This window comes from Haliaeetus leucocephalus, unplaced genomic scaffold, assembly GCF_000737465.1.
Source record: "Haliaeetus leucocephalus isolate CR32 unplaced genomic scaffold, Haliaeetus_leucocephalus-4.0 Scaffold68, whole genome shotgun sequence".
NCBI lineage: Eukaryota > Metazoa > Chordata > Aves > Accipitriformes > Accipitridae > Haliaeetus > Haliaeetus leucocephalus.
The window spans coordinates 1,927,988-1,955,890 of NW_010972504.1; the positions used below are offsets into that span (position 1 = coordinate 1,927,988).

General features: G+C 51.1%; 1 protein-coding gene across 1 annotated transcript in view; it reads left to right on the top strand.

The window, feature by feature from the left end:
- The first annotated feature begins 1,743 nt into the window (after positions 1-1,743).
- Positions 1,744-27,903, top strand: part of PLXNA2 (plexin A2) — a 153,868-nt gene continuing 127,708 nt past the window's right edge. Inside the window, exons 1-2 of the mRNA XM_010579061.1 lie at positions 1,744-2,931; positions 4,589-4,771. Coding sequence (XP_010577363.1) covers positions 1,744-2,931; positions 4,589-4,771 — 1,371 coding nt within the window. The remainder of the gene's footprint in view (positions 2,932-4,588; positions 4,772-27,903) is intronic.

The following is a 27,903-nucleotide window of genomic DNA, read 5'->3' on the forward strand; positions in this document are numbered from 1 at the left end:
CAAGTCACAGTCAGGTCTGGAAATGATAATAAGGATGAGGCACAATCCAGTGACCTCCAGGCATGTCTGTGGTGACATGGGATGCGCAGAGCCCCAGCGCAGGGATGGTGGTGCCTGCCTCGGAGTGTTGTTCTGCTGGCCCCACGGCTCCTCTGACCTGTTCTGCTGAGCTGGGTCCTTGCTGCCTTGCAGGGTGCTCGGCTGGCATCGCTTCCAGCAGCTCGGTGGGAGCCTGAGGTGGTGCTGGAAGTCGGGCTGAGCTGGGAACCGAGCCAATACCTCCTGCGTGGGATGGTCCAAGCCGGACCCCCCCTTAGATGAGACAGACATGGAAATGCATGAGTTTGGCTTATCTTTAATGTTCATATTTTTGCTAGGGGAGCCTGCCACCTTAGCAGAGGTGGTAGGTGATGAGGTGGAGCAGGCAGAGGTTTGTAAGGGTCCTCTTCCACAGCTACTGTGTCTGCCTGCGTGTGTGTGCTGTCCGGAAGGGCGGATGGAAAGCGCTGATGTAAACATGCCTCACGCAGCCGGAGCCTCTCCGAGGCGAGCGCCTGCTTCCTAAGGAAATTCCAGCCTGGTGATTCCTAATTCAGCCTGACGGCTGCCCGTGTGAATAGGGAGGATGGAGCCGGGGCCAGGGTTCAGCGGAGCTCCAGCCGTCCCTTGGGCCCGAATGAGGTCTAGGTGCTTTGGGAGCACCCACAAAACCAAACCAAACAAACAACAAAGAAACCTGTCTGTCTTTCATGCCTCATTTCCACATAGATTTTGGCCAGAGGTCTCCAGCTCGAGTCTTACCTTGCCTTGTCCATATGGGTGAAAACATATCAGTCGAAGGAGACTCTACTTCTGGCTGTTATCCATAGAGATATTAGGAAGGGCACATGAGCAATTTGGTCGGCATCGGGTCTTCTGGATCCAGTGTCCAAGCTGTCACTTTGTGTAGGTTTTAATCATCACCTGCAAGTTTTGTTAGAGCAGGAGATCTGTCCAAGGCTCCCAGTTTGGTAGTTTCTGCCCTGCGCAGAGTGCTGCTGGCAGTGTTTGGTTGCTGATCTAACCACATGTGCCCCCACTCTGGTGGCAGCTGCTTTTCAGCAGCAAAGTACCTTGTGGAGGCAGTGGGAAGTTTCTGCCTGAAAAGCACCTGCAGAGGCACTTCTGGCTCTGGGGAGGGGTGGAGAGGAGATGCTGGTGGCTTTGGTGTGTACGTGCTCAATGAACTTGCCTGCATGAGACTTCTTCCTCAGGTTTCCAAATTAAATCATAGAGGATTTAAAGGTAGAAAACACCTCTTATTTCCTCTGTTGCTTCCAACAACATGCCCTGCAGGAGACATCCTTTTAGCCAAGATTGCAGATTGATGGTTGGGTGTGTGAGCTGCAGGCTTTGTCTTGGGCTGAAGCTTATTATCCCCTCCCGTGGCTGAGCAGAGTACATTATAAACAGCTAAACCACATAACAAATTAACACACAGAGGCTGAACCAAGTGGCAAGACATCAGGCCTGAACTGTTTACCAATAAGTGAGGAGACCTGCTTAATTCTTGTTGGGCTTAGAGACGTCCTCACTTTATCTCAAGGACTGTGTAATTAGAAAGCCTCCTTTGAATTTTATCTGAAGGGCACACTGGATCTAATCCTTTGCTCTGTGTGTTTCTTTTCTTTCCCCAGAACCATGTGAGGGACATTGCTGGGGCACAGGACACACGCGGAGAACACGAAGTTTGCCTTTCCCAGGATGGATCAGAGGAAGAACTGGCCTCGGGTACTGGACTCCGATGGCTGGTCGGTGGCTTTGCTCTGTCTCTTCCTGGCATCGCTCTCCAGAAATGTGTCCAGCAATGCCTTGTTCAGCACTTTCCACTCTGAGAACCGGGACTGGACATTCAACCACCTGACTGTCCACCAAGGCACTGGAGCAGTCTACGTTGGAGCTATCAACAGGGTTTACAAGCTGTCGGGTAACCTGACCATTTTGGTGGCTCATAAAACTGGTCCTGAGGAGGACAATAAATCCTGCTACCCACCCCTCATCGTCCAGCCATGCAGCGAGATCCTTACTCTAACCAACAATGTCAACAAGCTGCTGATCATTGACTACTCTGAGAACCGGCTGCTGGCTTGTGGCAGCCTCTACCAGGGGGTCTGCAAGCTGCTGCGCCTGGATGACCTCTTCATCTTGGTAGAACCCTCGCACAAAAAGGAGCACTACCTCTCCAGCGTCAACAAGACGGGCACGATGTATGGTGTGATCGTGCGCTCAGAAGGCGAAGATGGGAAGCTCTTCATTGGCACGGCAGTGGATGGGAAGCAGGATTACTTCCCCACCCTCTCCAGCCGGAAACTTCCCCGGGACCCGGAGTCATCAGCAATGTTGGATTATGAGCTCCACAGTGACTTTGTCTCGTCCCTCATCAAAATCCCCTCAGATACCTTGGCCCTTGTTTCGCACTTCGACATCTTCTACATCTATGGTTTTGCCAGCGGCAACTTCGTCTATTTTTTGACTGTCCAGCCAGAGACCCCAGAGGGTGTCTCCATCAACTCTGCCAGTGATCTCTTTTACACGTCTCGCATCGTCCGTCTCTGCAAAGACGACCCCAAGTTCCACTCCTATGTCTCTCTGCCCTTTGGCTGTGTCAAGGGGGACACGGAGTACCGCCTCCTGCAAGCAGCGTACCTCTCCAAGCCAGGAGATGTGCTGGCCAAGTCCCTCAACATCACGGCCCAGGAGGATGTCCTCTTTGCCATTTTCTCCAAGGGACAGAAGCAGTACCATCAGCCACCCGATGACTCTGCCCTCTGCGCCTTCCCCATTCGCACCATCAACGCTCAGATCAAGGACCGCCTGCAGTCCTGCTACCAGGGGGAAGGCAACCTGGAGCTCAACTGGCTCCTGGGGAAAGACGTCCAGTGCACTAAAGCGGTAAGGATGCTCTGGCTGTTGGCCGTGGCAGCCCTCGAGAGCTGGTGTCAACGCCTGGGCCTATGGGGTACGAGCTTGCAGCACAGGATCAATCTTTTTGTGCCTCAGTTTTCCTAAACACAGAACAGACGCAGTCATCCTTTTCCCCTTTAATCCATGTTCTTGTCAGACAGTTGGTGATGACAGTGAAAGGAAGGGGTAGTATTAAGGCAGATGAATAAAGGTGTGCAGCTTGCTGGAAGTCTTTGCTGTTCCCAACCTGCAGCCCTGGAAGCCGGAGGAAGGCTCTCGCCCTTCCCGGAGCAGGAGGGTGGTATCAACAAACTAACAAGATAAATACAGATGACAGTTGCATCCTTTGTATTTTTTATTCAGCTGATTTCTTTAATCTTGATTCACATGCAGATTGTTCCTGGGCTGACTTGAGAATCCCTGGGGCCTTCTTTTGCCAAGCATATTAAGTTTGGCTGCTGGGAAGAGATAAACGTGGGTTAAATGAAATGAAAGAAGGAAGGTGAAGAGAAGCTTGAGCGCTGGCTTGCGCAGGGGAGAGTCATCCCATTGCAGTTGCAACTAGATGTGCCTGAGCATTTGGTAGCTAACGTCCCTTGTGGAAAATAAGTGGATTGGAGTCAGCATGATGGCGAGCGGCTGCCCATGTCACCACCCCTCTGCCTATGCCATGTAGGAGTTCACTCCAGCAATCTCAGCTGATACAGCTTAATAATACTTAGCTGTGGGCAGAATGATTTTCCTTTACTCGTGGCAAGCAGTGTTCCAGGGAAAAGACAGCATCCATATTTCCCGTGTTGTAGAAAGGAAACTGAGGCACAGCGAGGTGGCTTGTAGGAGAGCTCATAGCTGGGTGGTGGAAGGAGCAAGAGTGCATTTCTCTGCTTAGCACGCGGGTGTTTTAGGTTGCCAGAGCTCCTTCCCTGTGCGATCACCTGCCTTTCCAGGCAGACAGTCTGGTGATTTCCACCAGCCCTGTGTTCGCGTGGGGAAGGTTTAACTCTGCCGTGGAGCTGGGCCATTTCTGCCAGAGGAAAGCAGCTGCTCCGGACAGGAGTGAACAGCAGCGTCCTCTCCTCTCCCATGGCGTGGGATCAGCCATGCCCAGCCATCCTCCGGCTGGTGACCGACCTCAGCCTGTCCCACGCCGCGCACGGCAGCGCCAGCGCTGCTGCGAGCTGTCGGCAGCGGGGCTCGTATGACCTTCAAGGGAAGCCTTTGCTGATGTGCGGGTGCTGAGCACCTTTCTGCTTATGCTGCTCGGCACCTCTGGAAACGGGGCCGAGAGGAGGTGAAATGAGTGGAGGAGAGAGTCCCGGCACGGCCACGCAGCAGGGCTAAACCCATGGGAAACCTAGTAGATTTAGAAAACGAGTGGAAGTGCCTACTGGACTTAGGGTTCCTCCTCAGCCCTGTCCAAACATGTTTTGGAGCAGCTGAAGGGTGTCTTGTCCTTGGGCAGCGAAGGGAACAAGCCATTGCAGAGGTGGCTGAAGCTGGCGGGGTCCCAGGGCGGGGGGTGTGGGGTGATGGCTCCCACCCCGCTGTCAGCACCGCCTGCTCCCCTCCGCACCAGCCTGAGCGCGTGGGGCTGCCCCGTGCTTCGCGTTTCGCTCACGGCTGCCCCAAACCTCGTCTTTTCCAGCCAGTCCCCATCGATGACAATTTCTGCGGGCTCGACATCAACCAGCCCCTGGGAGGCTCGACACCGGTGGATGGCGTGACGCTCTTCACCTCGAGCCGGGACCGGATGACTTCTGTTGCTTCCTATGTCTACAACGGCTACAGCGTGGTGTTCGTGGGGACTAAGACTGGCAAGCTGAAGAAGGTAAGCTTATTTCCGTGGCTTCAGAGAGGCAGGATCCGTTTTTCTTCTGTCTTGGGAGATTCTGATGCCTGTAGCTGCTGCAGTGTCTTACAGATGTTTCCTAGCATGAAACCGGGAGCCAGTCAGGAGCAAAAATCACAGGGTTTGGGTCACAGAGAGCTTTGCTTTGGTGAGGCGAACTTCATACATCAGCACTGTTAGTACAGAGTGGTGTTGCTGTGGTTTCTTTTGAAGCAGAGAAGTACCAAGCCTTGGGAAAGGTGCAGTGGAAATTGCTGCAGCGTGGTCTCTGGATAAGGGACCAAATGAGGCCACACAGTTCCCATCGCTCGGCGGCATTACAGCTCCAGAGCATCCCCTTGCATGGGCTGAGGGCACCTTTCTCTGCTTCCAGCCAGCAGCTTCTTAAGCAGCAGGGTAATACAGGTCTCGGCACCATGCCAGCTCTTGCATGGACTGCCTGCCTGTATATTACAGCACTACCCCGTTGTTTGTCTGGGTTTTTTGCGTTTTATCATTTAGTGAACTATGGCGTGTGCGTTTGTGGGGCCGATGCAGAAATTATCAGGGCAATAATGCGCCAGTCTGATTAGAGAAAAGTGAGGAGCTGGCTTGCAATTTCTGAGTACGAGTGAGCCTCAGCAAGCTGTATCCAAGGTCTCGGATCTTTCCTTCTTTTTGACACACTGATGGAAATCTTGCAATAGTTTTGAGTTGTTTCCCAGCAATCCTTCTGCAACCTGTGTAGAAGACCATGAGTTAGAAAGCTTTCAGTGATGGCAAAATCGCTGATGGTGGTAGGATGTTTGGTCATGGAGAGATAGGAATGGGTTAACTTGGCTGCTTTTGGAAAGTAAGCCTCAGGGCAAAGTCCTACTGCTCTCTGCCTCTTACCTCCTGCTCTTCCCTCTGACAGTTGGATGATTGATCAGTCCTGGAAGATAACATTCCTCACCCTCTGCATCACAAATGCTCAGGCTAGTTGCCCAGGGCAAAGAGATGCTCCTGCTGGTTTCTTCCACCAGCGCAGGGGGTGGCAGGGCTCCTGTGAGTTTTAGGATTTTGATGTTCAACTGGGATTTCCTTGCTGAACTGCTCTTCAGTCAGTGGGGTGCAAAGGCTGGTCAGGCCCAGACAGACTCTGTTGTGTGGTCCTCACTAGTCCTCTCTCCGGAGTTCCATATTTAAAATGAATGTGGAAATGGCCTTGGGGTGTGTAGGCAGAGGGGCATCCCCGCTTGTTGGTCTTTAGGGTTGGAGCTGCAGCTGGAAGCCAGCTCATCAGTGGGTGCAGAAATCTGATCCAGCTCCAGCAAAACCAGCCTTAGAGATGCTGCTCTGGAAAGCCGAGATCCTTCAGATTAACCTAAAATATAAACGACAGCATTGGGTGAACCGGCTAAATGCAGACCCTGCTTCTTCGTACCAGGGAAAGAGTTAACAAATGTAATCAACAGCAGGCTGTTAATTTTTTGTGTCCTTAAGCAGCAGGGAATTTCTTCCTCATCTATCCAGGAAGATACAAGGACAGGCAGATACTACACTTGAATGTCTGCATCATTTTAATTACATCAGTTCATTAATATTCATTCAGCACTTTGCAAGTGCTGAGTAGTAGTAAATTAGGTGCCTCCCTGGTGCCTCTCCAGTGTCAGTGGGGCAATTTTGAATGTGGGGGAGAGTGGGCTTGTAAGCAGAGCCCCTCTCCTCCCTGCCCGCCCCCCCCCCGCCGTGGCACACGGGAGCGCCAGGATTTTTCTAGCTAAATGGATGGAAGAGGCACCCTCAGCGTATTGCAAATGCATATGCTAGCAAGCTGCAAGCCAGCCATGCTGCCTGGTACTTGCTGTTTGCAGTGGTTTGGGCGGGTTAGGGGAGGTGCTTCATTTAGAGGCAGTTAAGGCAAACAGCTTGTGCCTGCACACTAGGTATTTACTGTCCCGTCCCATGAATTATGTAGGATTACAGAAGCAACGGTCTCTCCAGCAAGGTTTAATTCCTTCTGCTATTCTACATTGAACGCCTACCTTCTTGATGCAAAGTTAATCTGTTCATGCACATCCACTCCACTGTCCGGAGGGAGGGCTGCAGGAATCCTTCACCTGTTGTTTGAGGCAGTGGTAACCAGGCACTAAGAAAACTGGTTCATCTCTTGAGCAAATTCATTCTAGGCATTCACTACAGTCAGCCTTTCATGGCATCTGCCAAGCACCCTTATTTAACATGTATCGGAGTTGTCTGTAGTTGACGACACTCATGCCTCCTGTTATCATTAGCTGGAGCGATCACTGTCCCGTCCTCTGCAGCATGGGGCTTAGGATGAAGTTGTTCTTTATCTCGCAGTCCTGTCCACACCTTTAATAAATCTTTCCTCATTTGGCATGTGGGATTATCTTCTACATGGCCTAAGAGAGGCCACGAGAAGCATAGGAAGCAGCTTTGCATTGAACTGTGGGACTCTTGGGACTCTCACTGCAGAGGAGGCGTTGCAGACCTGGTGGGAAGTTGTCTCCAGTTTTTGTGTGTGTTCCAAGACCAGACATGTCTCGAAGTCAGCAAGTGCTCTGGATGCTCAGGACTGTAAACGTTTCCATATTGCTTCTTCCCCATATGTGAAATGAGGCTGGTAAAAATGTACGCACCTCTGTAAGTGCCAGAGATTTACAGATAGATGCCTTATCTCCTCCAGCTCACCACCTTGCATATCTACCTACATGATTAATATCCGAAAGCTACGTCACACCTATTCCCTCTCCCCTAGTCCTTGATTTACTTTGGAAACAAGCTGGTGGCTCAGTCTGGGGTTTCTAAGATGCTTTTGTGTAGCTGGAGGAAAGAAGTCAGGGAGCCAGCTCTGAAATCTTTCAAATTTGTCTGTGCTTCCCCAGTGAGAATTCATTGCTGAAAATGCTGCGTTATCTCACTGATGTCCTTCTTCCCATTAGCTATTCACCTAACTGCCTTGTGCCGGTTCCCTAGGAGAGTGGCTGCCGCTGCTTCAGCCTTTCTCCTCCGAAGGAGCTGAATGCTGAAGGTCCTCAAGCCCCTGCCTGCCCCGACATCCCTCCCTGCAAGCTTCGGTACAGCCCCGTGTTGTCTGGCTCTGGCTCTACCCCTTTCTCTGTTTCCTGGGTGCATTTGACGTCCCGTTCTGCTCCTTTCAGCAGCCTGGCCGACGTGTAAAGGAAGGAGAGAAGTTTTCTGTCTGCTCGGGAGCAGCGCAGAGCCCTGTGGCAAGGCTGGCAGCTTTCCCAGGTTGAGCTCGCCGCTGGCTTTGCAGGTTTCGGAGCCCCACGGGGTCCAGCCGACGTGGGCAGCCTGGGCAGGTCGCCCGCGGAGTCCACACAGCCCGGCTGCAAGTTTGGCGTAGCCGTGCTGCACCGGAGGGGTCTTCATACCAGAGCTGCTGACAAATAAGTCAATAATATCAGATAAGTCAATTGACGATGAACTTGGCATCTTTCCTGCGGGGAACCAGAGCATTTCCCGGGGTCAGGGTTTCGGTTCAGGGCGGAGGGTGTGCTCGTACCTGCTGGGCAGCTGCTCCTCGCACAGCTGGTGATACAGGTTTGTGCTTCGTCCATCCTCGGTAACCACTGAAGGCAGAAGGATGAACTGATGGGTCTATTCTCCACTAAAACCCAGTGCTGAAGGAGGAATTTTCTCACGTAGCGCTGGCTCGGCCAGCCCGCTGCCTCTTGTTGCAACCCACCGGTACGGGGGCATGCCTCCGGCCGGGGTCTTGCTGTGCGCTCGGTGCTCGTACCGTACGAAATGGCTGCAGCCCCGTGATGCTCCCCGTCTGCTGCCTGGCAGCCCGCTGGTGTTGAGAACTACTGTTCCTCAGTAGTTTTCTCTAAGTGTATGAAAAGCAAATGTGCTGATGGTGCTGTGACCTTTCGGATAAAGCACAGGTACGTGGGATGCGGTTCTCCCCACACCTTGGTGGTCCAGCTCTCCTTCCAAAGCGTCTGAGCTTTGTGGCAGGGGATGCAAGGGGGAAGGGGATCATGTAAGAGATGTAATCATTCAGAATTGCGGATTCCTGCAATAAAACAAATTTTATCGAGCAAAATTAAGAGAGACATTAATGCAACAGTTAACAGCAACTAACTGCTGGGGGGAGATGTGTCGGCTTGCTTGTTCTGTTTATGGGCTTCATACAATTCCATCAATATTGATGTGTGATGCCTTTGATTTTGACACTAATCATTGCTATGAATTAAATTTGCAGCCATATAATTAGGACTGCTATTAATAGGGCCTCAAGCTAAGCACTGCTGTGCTAGTTGTCTTTTTCCTGATGGAAAACGGCATCCACGGAACTCAGCTAATGTGGTTTGCTTGGTAGATGCTGAGACTGATGTGAAAATTATACTTGCTATATTTAGAGGGGCTCCTCTGAAAAAGCAGATGCATGGGAAGGGTCTGACTTGGAGGTTTCCCAAGAACTGTACTAGAGTTGTCCTTAAACTTGCTAGCAGTTTGCTGCTCTTCTATTAAGATATATAGACTTAGTTGGAGAGAGAAGGATTTCAGGAAGAAAAGAGTAACCCTCAGTTTGAAAGGCTGCTATTGCAAGCCTTGTTTCCATTTCATCTCCCCTTCCTTGTCCAAATCTTTCCATTTATTTCTTCTACCCAATGCTGTTTCAACTCTCTCTGTCCCTGTGCATGCCTGGTTTCATCTCATCAGGCTGAGCACAGTGGCTGGGATAGCAGCATGGCTCACCACTAAAAATCAATCTTGTATTTCATCCCAAGAGGTCTGTTTCTTATTAGATCTAATAAATCAGTGAAGTGCCCTTCATTCAGCTTGTCAATGGAGGACATTGTTTGTGATCAAGAATAAATAAATGTCTCTTCTGTGTCTGACAGTGCGCTGTCTATGTATTATTTTACCATCATGCTGTTTATGCCTGCTGTAGGAAAAATGCAGTTCCTGCAGTGGCAGTCTGCAACCTTGCCATCCCTTGCCTACGTTCAGATGAGCTGGGTGCGCTCCTGGGTGGCACATGCGATTGCTCCCAGGGAAAAGCAGTAATGGTGACATTGTACCTGGTTTTCATCCGGCCCTGAGTCACTCCAGTGGTGATAAGGCTTTGATCGGTGTGCTTGAAGATGCTTGGAGATGTGGGGCATGCTTCTCGGTGCTGGTGTATTAGAGCTATCCAGGCTAGGTCTGACGGCTGGGCTCTGCATCCAGGGGTTGCTTCTACAAAGGAAACTGAAAGTGCTCTGCGTTGTCTTCAGTGCAAACTTTGGTGCTACAGGCAAGAACCCGGGTTTGGTTATTTCAGATGCCCTGAGGTGAAGGATTCACACCCAATCCTCCTGGATAGATGGGCATCAGACATTGTTCTGAACTCCTGATGGCAGCTGTGCTGTACGTGGTTTGGAAACAATTCTGGCATGCAAGGTCACCTGTGAAGAGCTGCTTGGGATCTGTCTGGAGAAGTGCTACAGAAAAATACGTAGTGCTGCAACTAGTTTTCATGATTGGAAACGCATTCCTGTTTATCTGTTGAATGCCTGAATGCATGGTGCGTAATGTCTGTCCTTGCTTTCAATGAAGGCAAACCTCCACTTTTGCAAGGGACAGTGATAACTGATTGGATTATGCAGTCAGGGGAAAGGCGAACTTTAAGTGTGTTGTTACGTCTTGGTACGTGATAGTTTTATTCAGCTTGGCTGATTTAATTTGTTCCATTAGTGCGAATAAAATAGGTCTTTCACAATGAAATATATGTCCGAACCTGTCCTTATCTGACTTCATTCTGTGGATGGTTATCTCATCCTTTTAATTTATCCTTAATTATCGCCCCCGCACGCATTCCGTAGCACTTTAGGAAAAAGTCAGTTGCATCAGTGTGTAGAGAAGCCAAGAGGACATCAGGCTGTTGTTGAACAGATGAGGATCATCCGTTTGCAGACGCCTTCCAAAGGAGATACCTAGTTTCAGCTGTAGGTTGGAAGGTCAGGAGCTTTGCTGACTTAGTGATCAATCCATTACCTTTGGACCACAGACCTCTGTCCCAGCAAAGGTGTAAAATGGCAGACGATGCTTGCTTGACTGAAGAAGTTGTTTAATTGAAAGGTCTGAGAAACAGGTCTCTGTTTCTTGCCCTAGGACGTGAAATAAGGGGGCATTTATTTGGTACTGTATTGCTGGTGATTTGCTCTGGTGTGGTCAGAGAAACTGGGATTCTTTTTCTCCCTAAACAAGGATTTTCCAGCCTTAGACAGTAATTCCCCTTTGCTTCCATCTCTGTAAAAAGGGTGCTGACAAACTGTGACCCCAGAAATGTGTCCCCAAAATGCCCGATGGTCCCTTACATTTGTTATTGTTAGCAGCCAGAAGTTGGAGTCTTACTTATTAATTGGAATTTGTGCAAGGGAGTATGAAAAGTGACCGAAGCCAAAGGAGAGCACTATCGTGCGTGTCTCATGGGAAGAGCTGCCAAGTCCCTCTGGACTCTGGGTTTGAGCAGTTCAGGAACGTCCCTGCCACCTCTTAAAGGCATGAAATTGGCCGCCTCTCCTCCCAACATTACTTCTCTAGTTCTGTTATCTGTTGCCTGGCAGAGCAAGTAAAATAAGAAAAAAAGAGAAGTAGGGATGTATTTTTATAGCTGCTGGAGAGCTAAGGGGCAGCTGTTCAGGAAATGCTATGTATGTGAAATCGAGCCAGGTGGGCTCAGAGTCTGCTTTAATCTGTTTCTTGGCTCATGAGATGGCAATGACTCTGGTTCTTACTCAGGTTCAGGGACCTTGAAAAATCAGCTTGAAATTTTTGAGTGCAACAATTACATTTTATTCGTTTCTAAACGAAGCGGAGCTAGTAAAGGCTGCAAGTGGCTGGACAGCCTTATGCATGAAAACCAGCCTGCCTCAGAGATCATAGCGCGGTTTGGGTTGGAAGGGACCTTCCAAGGTCATCTAGTCCAACCCCCCTGCAATGGCCAGGGACATCTTCAACTAGATCAGGTTGCTCAGAGCCCCGCCAACCTGACCTTGAATGTTTCCAGGGATGGGGCATCGACCACCTCTGTGGGCAACCTGTGCCAGTGTTTTACCACCCTCGTAAAAAATGTCTTCCTTATTTCTAGTCTCAATCTCCCCTCTTAGTTTAAAACCATTTCCCCTTGTCCTATCACAACAGGCCCTACTAAAACGTCTGTCCCCATCTTTCTTGTAAACCCCCTTTAAGTACTGAAAGGCTGCGATAAGGTGTTCCCGGAGCCTTCTCTTCTCCAGGCTGAACAACCCCAACTCTCTCAGCCTGTCCTCGCAGGAGAGGTGCTCCAGCCCTCCGATCATCTTTGTGGCCTCCTCTGGACCCGCTCCAACAGATTCTTGTCTCTCCTGTGCTGAGGACCCCGAGCTGGAGGCAGTACTGCAGGGGGGTCTCACCAGAGCGGAGCAGAGGGGCAGAATCCCCTCCCTCGACCTGCTGCCCACGCTGCTTTGGATGCAGCCCAGGATACGGTCGCTTTCTGGGCTGTGAGGGCACATTGCTGGCTCCTGTCCAGCTTTTCATCCTCCGGTACCCCCAAGTCTTTCTTTGCAAGGTTCACCAGAGATCTCACCAGCTGCACCAGCAGCAACCAGCACCCCGCAGGCAAGGGGCTTCGCATGCTGAAAGGGGTTTCTCTTGAAAAGCTCTTTGTGTCAGTTGATCTCTGGGGTTTGGTCCTGGCACTCCCTCTCAAATGCTCTTACTGATTGTCTTAAACATCACAAGTGTAGGACCAGTTCTGCTGGCGATGGCCGCGGGAGGTTTCCTGCTCTTGGGAGAGGAGCAGGAGGATCCCGTGGCTCCACGCGCCGCTGGGCTTTCCCTGCAGCTTCTGCCTCCTGCTCCCGCGCTGCCCTCAGCACTGGCGGGGTCCCGGGAGGTTTGACATGAAGTCTCTCTCGGTGCCTCCCTTAGGTGCACACGACCTTCAACCAGAAAAATGGCTCAAGTCTCACTTTTCCCAGTGCTCTTGAGGTTTTTATGCAGGCAGGAATAAAGCGTGGAGCAGCACTCATGAGGGTAAAGGGAGTTTTAGGTGCATCAGTCCATGTACTTTGAGACTAGTTACCAAAGTAACTATTGGGAAGTAGTTACCAAAAAGGGTGTTTTTCCCCCTCCTGCACATAAGGTTGGGGGTTTTCTTCTTTTCTTTAACATATTTAGAAGCTAATTAATCCCCACACCTTTTATAAGAAGAGGTATTGTCTCCTTTATGAGTATGAAGTGAGGCAGAAGTTATTCCTCCTCCGTTTCATGCTAGAAGCAGAGCTACATTTTTGTCTAGTTCAATAATGCATTTCTTCTCGAAGTAATCTTGGTGAAAAGTATCAGGAAATACCAAACTATTTTGTGAATTCATGTTAGTTTCTCTGACTGTTCCCTGCTTTCCTCTGAGTATAAAACTGAAGAAGTTGCTGTGTTCTGGATGTTGTTTGTTTTTTGGGGGGTAGGGCAATGTTAGACTCCTGCCTTTCTATTCATGAGTCAAGAAGTTCATGCTTTCTTTACTATATATATTTTTTTCTGCAGGCTTTTAAAATCCTCAGAGGTCAAAATAACATGGGTTTTGGTCCATTTGTAAGATCTTAAATCCCTGGGTGGCAAGAAATACTGTGAGAAGACCATGCTGTGTTGCTTCTATAAATGCCTCCTTGAGGCAAAAAAAGGAACGTGAAAAACACAAACGTGCCGGGAGATGGGGGAATCTGCAGGAAGAGTCCTGTGCACTGCCACGGCCCCTGAGCTGCCGCCGCTGTTGCAAAAAGGTTGGGATTTGGGGACAGTCAGGGAATGAAATGCCATGCAAAAGCAGTACCGCCATGGTTTGTGCTGAGACTTGCTCTTAGGCTTTCCCTTGTGCATCTGACTGATGCTGCCTTTAATATTTCCTCAATCCCACAATCAAGTTTACTACCCATTGTTGTTACGGTTGCTTTTTGCTGCCGGCCAGGGCAATGACAGTGTTAGCGGGGCTGTAAAATACTGCATGGTTTGCGAAGGCAAATCCATCACCTGAACGTCTGCCCGATATTTATGGATGTGCCAGGCAGGCGTGGATTGGATGCGGCCAGTCTCTATATTAGCATTAGTCCATTAGGCCTGTTATGATGCATAGTGTCCCCACCTCCCCCTGCTTTTTATTACCCTCTTTTCATTTCTGCAGAGATGCATGGACAGGCAGATGCCTACATTTCTCAGGCCTTCGGGGAGCTCTTTGCAGGCAGCCCAGCCTGAGCAATAAAGGAGGGAGATAAACCCCTGCCCGCCATAGGGAGCTCTCAGGGCTGGGGAGTGCAGCGCCCAGGGAAATTTTGCACCGGGGATGTTCCCCAGGGTCTGTGGTGGGGCCAGAAACTTTCCTGGCTGCGTCTTGGGCAAAAAGAACGAAACACTAAGTCTAAATGTGACTGCTGCTTATTGCCAGCAATGGTAGCAACTCCTAGCTCTCCTCCCAGCCAACCCCCTGCACGTACCCTGTCTGAGGGTCCGACGCCTTCAGTCCTTCCATGCATTTAGGTTTTGGTTGTGGTTTTTTTTTTTTTTTTCCCCACTGTCAACGGTAGGTTGGAAGATTATGGTCATTGACTAGGTGTGTCTCAAAGAGATCTCAGATGATGCTAATCGGGCAGGGAGGGAGCCACATCTAGTGGCTGGGGGAGAGAAACGTGGTGGTACTGTGAGGGTAAGGATGCTTGCATTCTTCTCATGTTAGCCACTAGTTTTATGGAGCTGACATTGAATATGTTACTCGAGCTTGCAATTTTCTGCTCTGTAACTTGAATTTGCACATGGTGATTTACACCCCGGTACGTGGCCGTATCCCACCTGGGGCTCGGTGAGCCCTAAGGACACAGAGAGGGATCTGCAGTCTGGGCACAGAAAGGTCTGGCCTGGGACCGAGGAGAAATGGCAGCGATTCCCATCTGTCAGGCAGTTCTCCCTTACGGGCAGGTTTCCCTCTGTCTCCATTTCCCTGTCTATAAAATGATAAACCTTTTCCCAGCCCTGTGCACTGGGACCTGCTGCCAGCCTTGAGGTGCTGCCGCACCGCAAACGCCGTCCCATGCCACCGAAAGAGGGGGACGACGGCTGGCGGGGCCGAAGCTGCTGACCGAAAGCTGTCAGCCCCGTGGGGTTTGCACGGGGCTTTGCATCGCGCTGCCGGTCGGTGCTGAGCTGAGGGCAGCTGCCACCAGCCACTGCTGGTCCGTACCGGGCAGCCTGCTGGGACCGGCGGAGGAATAATTGGCTGAGCGAGGGTTTAAGATGCCTCCGACACCTTGCATGCAAACAGGAGAGTGCAGGCAGCAGCATGGGCAGGTTTGGAATAATTAGTAAGTGGCTTCAGCAGTATTTGTCCCGTCATGCCCTGTCTGCGCCTCAGCCGAGGACCCTGTCACCTTTCCCAGTTGTTCCTTCTCCCTTGGTTACATGTCTTTGCATCAAATAGATACATGTAGATGAAAGTGATGTGCATTTAAAATGAATGTGCACATCATACAGCCTAGCTATTATACAGTGTGGGATTTTTTTTGTGGTACGCTGCTAAATTATTTATTGTGTGCTGGGCTTTAATCTCATAAACCTGCCTGCAGGCCTTACGCAAACCAGCCTGAGCATCCTCTAAAGCGCGCAAGTCAGGCAGCACAAAGCGCTGCCATGACTGTAGGTGGTAATAGTTTGTCTTGCTTCGGCCTCTTCCTCCCCCTCATCAGCTCGTTAAAAGCAGTGGGGCCTGTTAAGTTGGTCATTGCCACTAACTTGGAGAGTGATTTGCATTTGCTGCTGGGAGAGGATGCCAATCCTGAGATCCCCGTTAGTCGGAAAGAACAAGAGTTGGTCCCTTGAGCTGCTCAAAGTAAAAAGGGTGAGAAGAGACACTGGGGTAAAACAAGGTCTTTCAAATAAACAGCGCTGCGCCTCCAGCTGGGAGCACTTACCTTCCCCAGCGGCTGGGAGTGTTCGCAGACTCCAACCTCGCAGCTCTGAGTTAACATTTGGCTGACTAATGCGATGTTTGCTTTTGCTAGTCATCCTGCAGCCAGTGGCTTATTAGTGGAAAAACAGAGCATCCTTTTGCCTGCTTTCAGTTCCAAGTTCCTTTGACGCTTTTTGCCTGATGCTCTTAAAGCTTCCCACTCTGAGAGACTTTGTACCACAAATGCAAGTGAGCACGCAGAAGTGAAGGGGCTATCCTGGTCTTATATGCTTAAATTAGTGAATAGCAGAGTTGGAATAAAACCAGAGTCCCCTCCTCCCATCTTCTCCTTTCCTTTGGCTCTCAGACCAATTGCACCTCTTGAGGTATATTTGGGCTAAATCATTCTGCAGAGCTTTGAAGCCAAAGGACAGCAGGCTGACCCTCTCCGGTTTTCTTTTCATGCTTTCTTTGTGCAGAGCCTTTCACACTGGGAACTTGGTCTTGTTATTGAGAAATAAATAATTAGAATAGTCTGGAAGGTACAGGTTGAGGGACAGGTGTAGTGGAAGAGAGACCGAGAAGTCTGAAAGACGGGCAGGCTAACATCACTTTCTACCTTTTCAGGGAGTTTGTCTGAAAATTACTTTGTAATGCAAAATGCAAAGACAGCAAGATAAATACTGAGCTTCACTGTTAGTAATCAAGTGATAAATATGTTTAAATGCCCTGTATTTTGGAACAAAATACATCCCTCTGCATAGGGCACAGCTAATATTTGCCCTTGATTTTTACAAGGCTGCCAGCTTTAACGGAGCACTGCCATGCCGGGCTGCAGGCACGGGACTAATGGTGAGACAGTCGCTGTGCCGCTGTTTTTCCAGCACTGTCACCACACTGGTGTTTCAGTCATGCTGCTGTTCCTCTGAGGAGCTGTTGGAGAGTTTCTTGCAGCCTTTTTGTTTTCTGCTGGAGCTGTGTCCTGGAGCTCGCACTTATTAGTTAAAAGCTAGAGTGGAAATTCCCTCGGCTTGCTTCAGCCCAGCTGCTGCGAGAGCTGACCCCATGTTTTCAGCACTTTTCCCATTGAACTCGTAGAAAATTTAATCAAGGGACAACAGACGTCGTCTCCCGTTTCCCTGCTGCTTGTTAAACTCGGCAAGTGGGATGCTGCTGTGTGGGGAAGGGGCTGAGGGCCCTGAGCTCCTTTTCTTGCTCCAGGAAGCTGTTTAGGAGCACGACTGGGGACTTACCAGCTGTAAACTCCAAAGACTTAACTGTGGACTTATTTTCAGCAGTTCGGACTGGATTTACCCCTCCCTGCAAGAGGGAAGCACTGACCTTTAGAAAAGCTGTGAGGCTTAAATGATTACAGTGTGGTCAGAGAGGAAGGTATCCACCTAACTAATAAAAGCAAAGTGTTCAACATTGGTAGCTGAGAGAGCAATCAAATCCTCCGTGTACAGGGGAAACCCTATTGCCACTGGTGGGGTTTGACTGGTGTTAGGCTGATACCAGCAGCTTCAGAGTCTGGATTGCCATGGAAATGCAGCAGCAACTGCTGCAGAAACTGTGTGCAGATACAGGGCAAACAGCACAGAATGCCAGTTATGGGGTGTGAGAATAGTGGCTCAATATTTGTTTGAGAAAACAAACAAGCTTATATGTTTTTCAAGTGTGCTGCATCGAGACTGGGCTTGTTAAGAAACCTGTGATCAGAGGCACCAGGCAGCCCAGGTTCAGCAGGATCAATGTGTTATTCCTCGAGGAGCATTAAAGAACAGCCAATGCCTTCTGGAAAATGTTGATAAAGCTCTCTTTTTAGCATCATTTCTGCTTCTCTAGCACAAATGTACTATTTCTTGTTTGTATGTGTTGCTTTCTTCATTCACTCTTTTATTATTAGGGACATTTACATGAAAACAGCGTTTTTTGCTCTCGCAGCATATTCTCCAATTGCAGCTGCACTTCCTCAGCCAGAGATCTCTACCTTCCCTCGAAATGGGGCTGCTCTCTCTCCTGGGTGCGATTGCAGCAGCACTGGCTCAGGGACACACATTTGGGGACAGCTCATCTCCAAGTGAGGCAGCCGCTGTGCCCCCATGCTCCAGAGAGGGATGTTTCACCGCCGTGTTCATCCCTTGCTCTCTTTAAGCCATCTTGTAAGTTGGTTGGGATGCTCAGCGCGTTCCTTTCCTCCTGTGCACAGTTGTTGTTTGTACCTTTTCAGCAGGGAGAGGCCGGTGTGAAATCCCCGAGCGGGGAGGAATCCTCTCAGGGTTTCCCAAAGTGGCTGGCTCTGGCGGTAGAGCTTTAGGCAGCCGGAGAAGTGGTTTTGAAAAGGAGAGCAAATGGAGATGTCTGGCAGATAGTGAGTATATGTGATAATGTAGATTAAAGAAAAAACCCAAAAGCTAGTGCTTAGGGCATAAGCGATGACATAAGCAATGTGGGATGATATATTTATTCAACCCAGACCTGGCTTGCAAAGAGGCAGCGTGACCCAAACCCTCTCCCCTTAGCAGGCACCTGGAGAGGGACCTGAAGGACCTTTGCTTTCTCTGAGTGCCTCGCTCAGCTCAGCAGATGGAAAATGTAAACTCCAGATGCGTTCGGCACATCTTTAATTTCTTCTTGCTCTGTGTTTGCTGTAGCTTTGGGGGTTTGGCATTTAGGTGCGTTTTTGCTGGCATCTTGATAAGGTTGGGATAACCCAAAAAAGGAGAGAAGCTTGCAGGGGAGCGGGGGCTGCTGTGCCGCTCTGCCTGGGGCTGCGGGATGGGGAGCACCCTCCTCTGTCCCCACCAGCCCCCACCGCGCTGCCCCGGTCGGGGCCAGCACCCCTGCACCTGGCAGGAGCTCTGCGGCTGCTGCTTCGTGGAAGCAAATGGTTGGAGAGGTGAAATTCCTCCCCTCTCTGCTTCTCTCACCCCTGACCCCGCTACATTTCTTCCTCCTGACCCCTGAATTTCAAAACCGACCTTTTGTATCATGGGGGAGGGAGGGCAGGCAGGAGGGCAAGCAAAGGGCAAGATGAGGTTGGCTGTATTTGGGAGGTGGGGGAGGTAAAGCTGAAAGCTGAGCGGTGGCTGGAAGCGTAAGGATGCTGCGGGGTTGCTGCGTGCGAGTGTGGGGTTGCTGGGACGGGAGCTGCTGCTCCATCACATAGCATCCGTCTTGAATACTTGCCCGTGCATTTAGTTTCCTGAAACATAAAATGCAAGCAAATGGCTGAGCTCTTGTATCTCATCGCCACCACCCTGTGCTTGCCCTTATTGCCCTGCCAAGCAGTCCTGCCCTGCAGGGAAGTGGCAAACCCACGGTGGGTTGCTGGTGGTGCGGGGCGATGGCTCTGATAGCACGAGGCAGGGAGAACTGCATGATGCTTGTGGCATTTGGCTTTAAATGCACAGGTTCGTGGCAGCTTTTGCTCTGTGTCTTCTCAGGCAGCAAGTGCTGGCAATGCGGGGTACAGCTCAGCCTCGATGGGCTACGGTGTTTCTGCATCTGAACCCAGGCAAATGCAATATGCTTGGTACCGGCATCCCATCTGAGCTTGCTTCTGCGTGGCCTTGGGCTGCTCCTTCCCGCTCTGTCGCAGCAGCAGGTTGTTCTCACCCCTTCAGAACGACAAAAGCAAAATGGGCTTTTTCACCTGCAGTAAAATGGCAGAGGACCCAGGCTCTGCCTGGGCTGAAGGAAGCACATTTCCAGGGCCTGAGGGCACGAGTAGGGCTTAATTATCCTCCTGGGACCTTCACCCACACCCTTTGGTCTGGGGCTCCGCTTCGGCGCAGCCCTTGGCCTTCAGCCCTGCCTGTGCTATGGGATGAGCTGCCAGTTCATGACTTCTACCCTCTGACATATTGCTGGGGGGGGTAAGAAAAAAAAAAAAAAAAGCTGTGCTGCCTTATGCAGAGGCAAACGGGTGCTGTAAAGTGGCCCAATCTGTCTCTGTCCCCCCCAGCGCGTTGTTTGCTCTCCGAGACCCCTGGGAGGGTCCGTGTCGATAAGGTGCTGCATCTTGTTGTAGCAGAGACGGATCCTCCGGAATGGATGTGGAGGCTGGGAGCGCTCAATATCCTCCCTGACAGGTAGAGTCGCATTTAATAGGATCCTGCCATATTCATTACCCTGGCAAAGCGGCTGTCGGCCAGGAGCGCAGGTGCAGTGCGCAGCCCCGCTGCCCCCCCCGCTGCCCCCGCCTGCACAAAGGCTCTGTGTGAATAAGTATGCAGTAAATGTCTCCCTCTTGCAGATTTATTCCTTCATTAGGTATTTAAATACATTCTGCTGTATAGGATGCTTCTGTGAGGCTGCTGCCTTTTCTCTCCATGGAATAAATGTGGAGGCTGCGAAACGGCTCTTCCCGGCCAACCCCCCCCCCAGCACCCAGCAGAGCCGCAGCGTTTTCGGCAGGGAGCGGAGGAGTGCGATGGGAGAGGGGCTGGTGGGCTGCGAGAGCATCGCTTGGCCTCTGGAGAGGGTGCGGGGGGTCTGTGCGAGGGGAGCCCAGGAGAGGGGCGAGCGGGAGGCATGGTGCGCGCCCGGCGCTGGTCGGGACCGTGGGTTTGTGCGCATCCACAGTGGCACGGACCCGCCGTCCCCGCGGTCCGTGGATGCGTTGGCCTGTGCACGCGATGGCATGGCCGGCAACCGGCCCTTCGGCCACCCCAGACCAGCTCAGGGACCCAGACCCGGTGGCTTTGTCACGGCGGGGATGGGTCCCGAGCAGCTCTTCCTTGCCTTCCCCTTTGCGCTGATGCCCAGGTTGGACCATCCCAGTGTGTAACATTTTCGGCAGTTGCGGTAACGTAAATGCTCTAAACCCATGCAGTCAGCGAACGAAAAGGGCTCAGGGAAGAACAGAGAAACTAAAATTAGCAGAAGTGCCCCAGGCAGAGGGCCACCTGGGGCTTTGTTTAGTTTCACTCTTAACTTTCATCTCTTTTATTCATAATTTGTGGCTGATCGATTTTTTTTTTTTCACTTTTTTTTTTTTCTCCTTCCCTCTTCTGGAAACAAGGAGCTTTGCTAGCTCGTGATGTGGCCGAGTCTAATCCTTGCAGACCCAAGGGCAGCATTGCCTCCCCTCTGCCTCTCCTGCCCTGATTCTGCCCGGTTCCTCCTCCTGAGCAGTGACATCTTCTCCCACCCAGAAGGAGATGTGATGGGTCAGCCTTGGGCATGTGTCCCGGGGATGGACCCAAGGCTGACCCACTGCATCTCCTTCTCTCAGTCCTGCCTTAGCTGCATTTTTGTGCTCAGTGCTGCTCCATCCCAATCTGTAACAGGTCCTTCCCTCAGGGCTTGGACCTCCATGTTCTGGAGGACCCTCGTGTGGTGATTTAAGACTGCGTCACCTAGTTGTCTGCTTTGCTTCAAACCTCCACCAGTGATTTAAATTGATGTAACAGGCTTTGTCCTGGGCTGTTGAAACAGAGATATATCCCTTCTGCTAATGCCTCTGGGCTCGGAGCCGGGGATTGTAACCTCTTGAAGCACATCAGCAGAATTTGCTCATTTGTTAAAGTGCTGATCCACAGACCCACCAGGTTTGCGAGGTCTAACGGCTAATTCAGTTGCAGAATATCGTAATTGGGCCTATGTTTTCAAAGCTGCCTTTCATTTGGGGTGCTGAAGTAGTCGGATAGCCGGTAGGTGTTGGTCAGCCAGAAGAAATGCGGTGTTTTCGAAGATCTGAACACCTAAAATTTAGGGGAAGCTGTGGGCGAGTGAAGCTCTGAACTGTGAAAGGCTTCAAATACAAATGCACCTAATTATCCATGTGCAGATAACATTGTCAACCGATATGTACTGATGGAGGGACATGGTGCTGCATACAGCTGTTTTCTTTGGAGGTGATCTCTCCTGCCACATGCTTCCTCTGACACCTGTATCCTCTGTGTCCTTTCCGGGCTCAGTTTGGGTTTTGCACAGCCTTTCTACCCAGGCAATTCGCTGCACACTTGTCCTGGAGAATGCTCAGTTGTAGGGCAGCAGAAGAGTCTCTGGCTCATTTTGTTCCTGGCTTTGCTCGCATCCCAGATCTGTGCCAGCTCTGCTGCTGATGGAAGCAATGTGCCCGCAGTTGTCTAGAAAATAAACAAAATCTCATTCAGCACTGGTCAGCAAGGCAATTTTTTGGGTGAATTCCAGCGGAGTGGAAGCTGGAAAGGATTTGAATTGAGGGTATAAGGTCCAACAGTGCTTCACCAGACCCGAGCAAAGCACCCCCCCACCCTCTTCATTATATAGTTTATTCTTTTAATGAGTGTTACTTCCATGGAACTGACCCACCCTGATTTTCTGTGGAGTGAGGTGGCCTGACCTCTGTCACACTGAATCGCTGTTATTGCTTTGCCGCCTTTCCCAGACCTTTCTCCTGGCCCTGGCTTTCAATGCCTTTGGCTGGGGATAAATTCACAAACAGGAGCGGATAAAGCCCAGCCCTGAGCTTGTCTCAGCAGCCGCGCTGAGCGGGACAGTGCAAGGCTCAGCCTAAAACATGCTCAGAGGTGCAGTGTAGAGCGTGGAGTGGTGTCGTGGTCCCCATTCCTGGGAGGTGGGTGGGTGGCAGCCAGGCTCCGGGACGCTGCGTCCACCCTGGCATCGGGCAGTGGAAGATGTTCGGCGGTTTGTTCGTCACTAAAGCCTTTGGTAGTGTGCCTTGAAATTGGAAACGTGGGTGAGAGGAGGAGCGAGAAGCAGAAGCCCTGGGCGCTGCCGAGGAAGGGACTGGAGCTGGAATTGAAGGAGGGGATGATGTCACCGTAAGTCAGTCTCATCCACGAGTTTCATTGTGACACAGATTTCAGTCCACAGCTTTGGTCAGCGTGGATCAGGATTTCCTTTTTCCCCTAGGAATGGCTCAGTAAATGAAATATTCATCTAAAACAAGGGTGTATTTTAAAAGCCCAGAAAATCCAGTACCTTCCACTGAACCATTGTTCTTTCCTGCCATGTCTCTGGCTAAATTAAGACTTTCTTAGAAATGCACAGGTTAAAAGTTTAAAAGCTTAAGGTTTCATTCATAATTCACGTATCAATGAGGCTTTGATTCCTCCCGGGGAAAAAGCCGCCTGTATCTGCAGTGCATGTTGATAGGGTTACCCTGCCCCAGAGCCGAGGACCTTTTTGGCTTTCCTTTCTAAGCTCCTTTTTTCAGGGGCAGCGCAGTGGAGGATGGCTCCCAGGGGCTGCTGATGGGGAAAGCAAAACCTCTCCCTTTTGGGTCATTGGTTTGAATCTGACCCAGGTCAGTAGTTGCCAAAAGTCATTAACATCTAATGGCTGCTCAGTGCTCTGTGAAAAATGAGTCACTGGGTCCTGGTCCTGTTCCCAACATGGGCAGGCATCCATATCCCAAAAACCCGCTGTCACCACTATCTCTGATGGCCTTGAGTAGGTGAGTGAAAGACCAGCTGGACTCTGTCATCAGACAATACCTGTTAACCATACTCTAGGCTTGTGCAGCTTTTCCTATCAGCACATCCCAAATTAGTTCAGAAGAGGTAAAGCCTTGCTGTCCCCCTGCGAGGGACGAGGAGGCTGCGCTTGCAGGGGGTGAGGTGAGTTGTTGGAGGTCACGGTGTATCAGCACAGAATGGATGCTCTCTGTACTCTGCTTACATTTCCAGGATAAAAGAGTAAAGGAAGAGTAAAACCGTATTAGTATAATGCCATTTTTCTCATGTTACCCTCCTTTAATAGTGGCTACATCCTGAAGGGTGCCTTTAGAGCAAGCTGGAAGGCAGATTGGGTGGGAATTTTATGGACTGTGGAAAGGAGCTGAGAGCTCATCTCTCAAGCAATAGGACCCAGCCCTGATCCCAGTGCTGGCTTGGTGGACAGAGCAAGGAGTGAGGCACATGCCTGCTCCCAAGTCGTGTTGGCCACCAGCTGGGACTTCCCATGGGTGCCAGCGTGGTGCTCCCCACGTTGGGAACGCTATGCTTTAACAGTCCCTGGATCTTCCTGGGTTCACAAAAACGTGTCAAAGGAAGCAAACCTGCGCTTCCCATCAGAGACCTCCCATGGGTGGAAGAACGGCTGTGCAACCAGCCGGGTCCTCCATACTAAGCCAGCATGCCTGTCTGACTCTCTCTGAGCTCCAACCTGTTGCTTCGCTTTCTTTAGGAGAGGAAGAGGAGGGTGGGAGCGGGTCCTGCAGATGCAGCTGGGAAGACCTGCCTTCCCCTGGCTGGGCTGATCCTTCCCATGGCTCTCCTTGGCACCCTGCCCTTCCTCCCCTCACCCAGATGGTCTCTGCATCTCCTTGTCAGGCATCCAAAATATTTCCCATGTGCTCTTCCCATCCTTTCCAGCAGACTCCTTGCCTGGCTCAATGCTGTAGCCTTTCAGCCTTAATCTCCTCTTTGTGCCTCTGAGACACCTCTGCAGTGCTTGGCTGGCATACCGTGTTTCAGTAGCTTCTGCTCTTTTGCTTTTTGGGTGAAGATCCCCCCCATCCTCCCCCTTCCCCCCCACGTATAATACTGGCAGTTTTGAGAGGGATTAAAAGAGAAGTCGAGGAGCCTAGCAATTTGGCTTGAAACTTGTCCCTTTTGAGAATCTTTTGCCTTTATTATCCAGCAGATAAATCTGCTTTCAGCTGCCTTTCTGTGCTGGGAATGGGAATGGTGTGCAGCAGCCCGCTGCGTTAATCCCCCCCCCACAGGTATGGTGCCTCTTCCACCCCATCTGGGACCGTGCGCTGCTCAGGGGGTGCAGAGCTGAGCCGGGGGCTCATGCTCTCTGCCTTTAGCTCCTCAGTTATTCTTCTTCAAAATAAAATTCATTTGAGATACTAATCCCAGGAAGGAGAGGGGTTTCTTCTTTTTTTTTCTTTTTTTTTTCTTCCTCCCCTCCTCCCTCCCCCCCCCCAACTTTACCTAAGTATCTGTTGGCAGCAGCCGCTCTGCAGCAGCGGGGCCGGGAGGGCACTTGGCAGGCAGTTCAGCGGAGGGGATTGAGTTGCAGGAGCAGAAATCCCTCCACACTGTGCATTCGGTTTTATTCTGCCATGTGGCATCTGCCTTTGGAGTAGTGCCTGTTCCCTGCCCCGACCAGAGACGATGCCTGTCGCACCCGTCGCTGCCTGCAGCCTCCTCTGCTCCGCGCTCTTCTCGGTGCAAGAAAGCACCGACAGTCCTGTGCATGTGTGCTGCGGCTGTTCAGGTTTCTTTGGGGTGGTTTGGGTTTGTTTATTTTTTTTTTTAAATCTCTCAAGATCTTTATTAAAAATGAAAGATGAACTAAGGCCAGTGCTCTTAGTACTGAGCCATCTTCAGGTTAGAAGAGCACCAGGATGGGGCGGGCGCAGCCGCGCATCAGAGCTGGGACTTGGCAGGTTCGAGGTGAAGGTTTGGGCAGGTTCGGAGCGTGGGCGCAGGTCAGATCTTCCCCTGCCTTGGTCCGCAGTGCTGCAGTGGTGGGGGATCAGCATCTGGGGGCATTTGCAGAGCTGTCTATGGGAGTCAGCCATGAAGACAGCAACAAGCGTGGCTGTAAGACCAGAAATATGATAACACAACAAGGTTTTGGGGTGTCCACTGGAGTTACGTTTGATGGCTGATCTTTCCTCCCTAAAATCCCCAAGTACCTCATCCTCACCTCCTTTCCCCTTCCCGATGGGCCACATCTGCTTCCCGTCTCCGCTTCTCCAAAGCTCACCTAATATTTAAATCTGTACATAGGCTTATGGCATTAACTTAGTAGTATAGCATAATGCATTGATGTGTAGCAATCCAGTTCTTTGTTAATAACGCAGGTACCAGAGGCAGCGAAAGAAAAACCACTGAATTTCTTCCTAAAGGTCTAGGAAACAGGCAAGCAAAAGCCACCCCAGGACCAGAGGAAAGGCACATGTCCTGCAGCGTGCCCTGCTGCTGGGGCATTTTGGGCTGTTTCGTACCTAGTAGGTAAAGTACATAATTTCCAAAGTCCTCCTGTAGGAAATGCTGCTGCAGGGCTGCATTGCTAGCTCTGCCTTTCCACGTGCTTTTCCCCTGCAGCCCTGTTCTCTGGTTTTCCACTCCGAGCAGCCGCCAGCGTGGCACGGCATGAGCTCGCCGGTGGGATCGCCTGGCTCTCGGCAGCCTCGAGCGACCACGGTCCCAGCTGGAGCGGTGGAGATTAGAGCAGAGCCCGTCTGGGCTGGCAGATGCTGTGTTAGCTGATCTTCTGGCTTTAGTGCTCTGCTGTGAACCTTCACAGCCATTCCTTCAGATTTTTCCAGGGGTCAGGTTGATAATGAAGGGATTAATTTAATTCCCCCCGCCTTCACCCCAAGCTTCTCATGCAGCTGGTGTATGCCTGTTCATCTGTTAGTGTTTTTATTGGCATAATTCAGTCTCCGGCTAGTGTTGGAGCTCATGAAATCGTTGGGTTGCGGTTCTCCCAGTGGACCGGCTGCCGGGGTTGCAGCCACGCAGGGCTCCCCTGGCAACTCCTGCTGCCACTGCCCACCCCTGGCAGCTGGGATGGGAACGAAAAAAGATATATTTGTAAATCCTAATAATAATTGAAAACATTTTGACTTCGATGGAGTGGACGAGTTCAAAAGTTGTCCTCCTTGCCCCTGCGCTGCCTGCAATATATATTTTTATTTCTGTTTTTCCAGCGTGGACTTTGTGTAAGACTGGTCTCCTCTGGTAGTGCAGTCAAAGGGACTAACTGGCCCACGATAGAGCTGCCAACGTGCGACGCAGCCCCTCGGCGCAGGGTACACGACCCTTTGAGAACGGCCCTGCAGAGCTGCTGGGCTGTAATCCTCATCACTGCTGGCATCGGCCGGGGCCTTTCTGAGTGCATCTAAAAATAGGGAAGCCTGAATATGAAACCAGGGCTGGGCGGCCGGGCTGGAGCAGCAGGGTGGGCTGGAGCAGGGCAGGAGCCCAGGCTGGATCACGGCTTTCTCCTGACTGGCATCTACGTGGCAGAAGGGGCCGGTGTGTCCCTGGTCCCCAGCTTGGGTGACGAGCGCGAGGTGCAACGCACAGCCCCAGGATGGGTTGTTTCGGTCGTTTCTGTGCTTAGTGCCGAGGGTAGGCACGACATGTTGCGGCTCAGCGGCGGCTTTTGGACAGAATTGCTGCTGTTTGGGCTCGCCGGACCCTGCGTCGCATCCCCTCGGTGCTCCCGGCCACCCCTGGCAGGAGGGGGCTGAGCTGCCGGGTCTCGCTGCGAGACTCAAGCACGAGCCCGTGACCCCGAGCAGGTCCGCCGTGGCACGGCTTCTCCGGTGGGTGTGCGTGGGTCTGTCCCCCTGCCCTGGGGAGGGAGGGCGCATTCCCACACTGATGCTGGAAACAGCAACGCGTTTGAGAGTGTCTTTGAAGGGGAGGGTGGCTGGTAACTGAGAAACGCATTAGTATTGCTGGTTGCAGCTTTCCTGCCTCCAAGGAGCTCTTGTCGGTGGGTGGCTGCGGTATTTTGGTTGTTTTTTTTTAAATTCTATCCCAAACCTGTTTCAGATTAAAACCAAACGCTGTTGCATATCAGTTTGTCAGTCACTCTAGACCTAATCTCTAAAAATAATCTCTAGCCAATCCTCCCTCTCCCCCTAGATGGGCAATAATTGTTTCAAGACATGTCAGCATTTGTTTAAAGTTAGTTTTGTGTTTTCTTGAGGCTCGTGTAGAAAGTAAAGGCTGTGTTTTTTTCCTTTAAGGGAGAGAAAAGAGATACTGAAAAAGTATTCACTGCAGGGAGCTGTGGGTAGTGAGAGAAGATAAGGGGACGTGCTTGCTGTTAAAGGGATGGTTTGACTCGGCCTCTGGCAGCCCTGTAGGGCTGAGGACAATTTACCTGTTGGCATGGGACAGTGTGGGACAGTTACGCATTGCCATGTCCGAGCAGGGCTCAGACAAGCAGCCGAACCATGCGCAGTGCCTCGGCGAGAGGCGAGGGACCTCTTACTGTTACTCCTTTATAAGCAACAAGGTCTATTTCCCATCAGTCCTGGAAAATAAGCCCTTCTGCTGATTTTGATGTATTTGGATTAAATATTACTCCACCCCTTGGCTCCCTTCACTTTATTTCCTGCAGGTAGGTCTGCATGTCATTGCCCAGAAGGCTCCTCTTGTGCCATTTGCACGTCACTGCCAGCACGCTCTTCCAGTTGTGTTTTTCGCATGTGCCCGCATACACGGTGCTTGATGGGTCTGAGCCCAGAGCAACATCACGTTTGCGC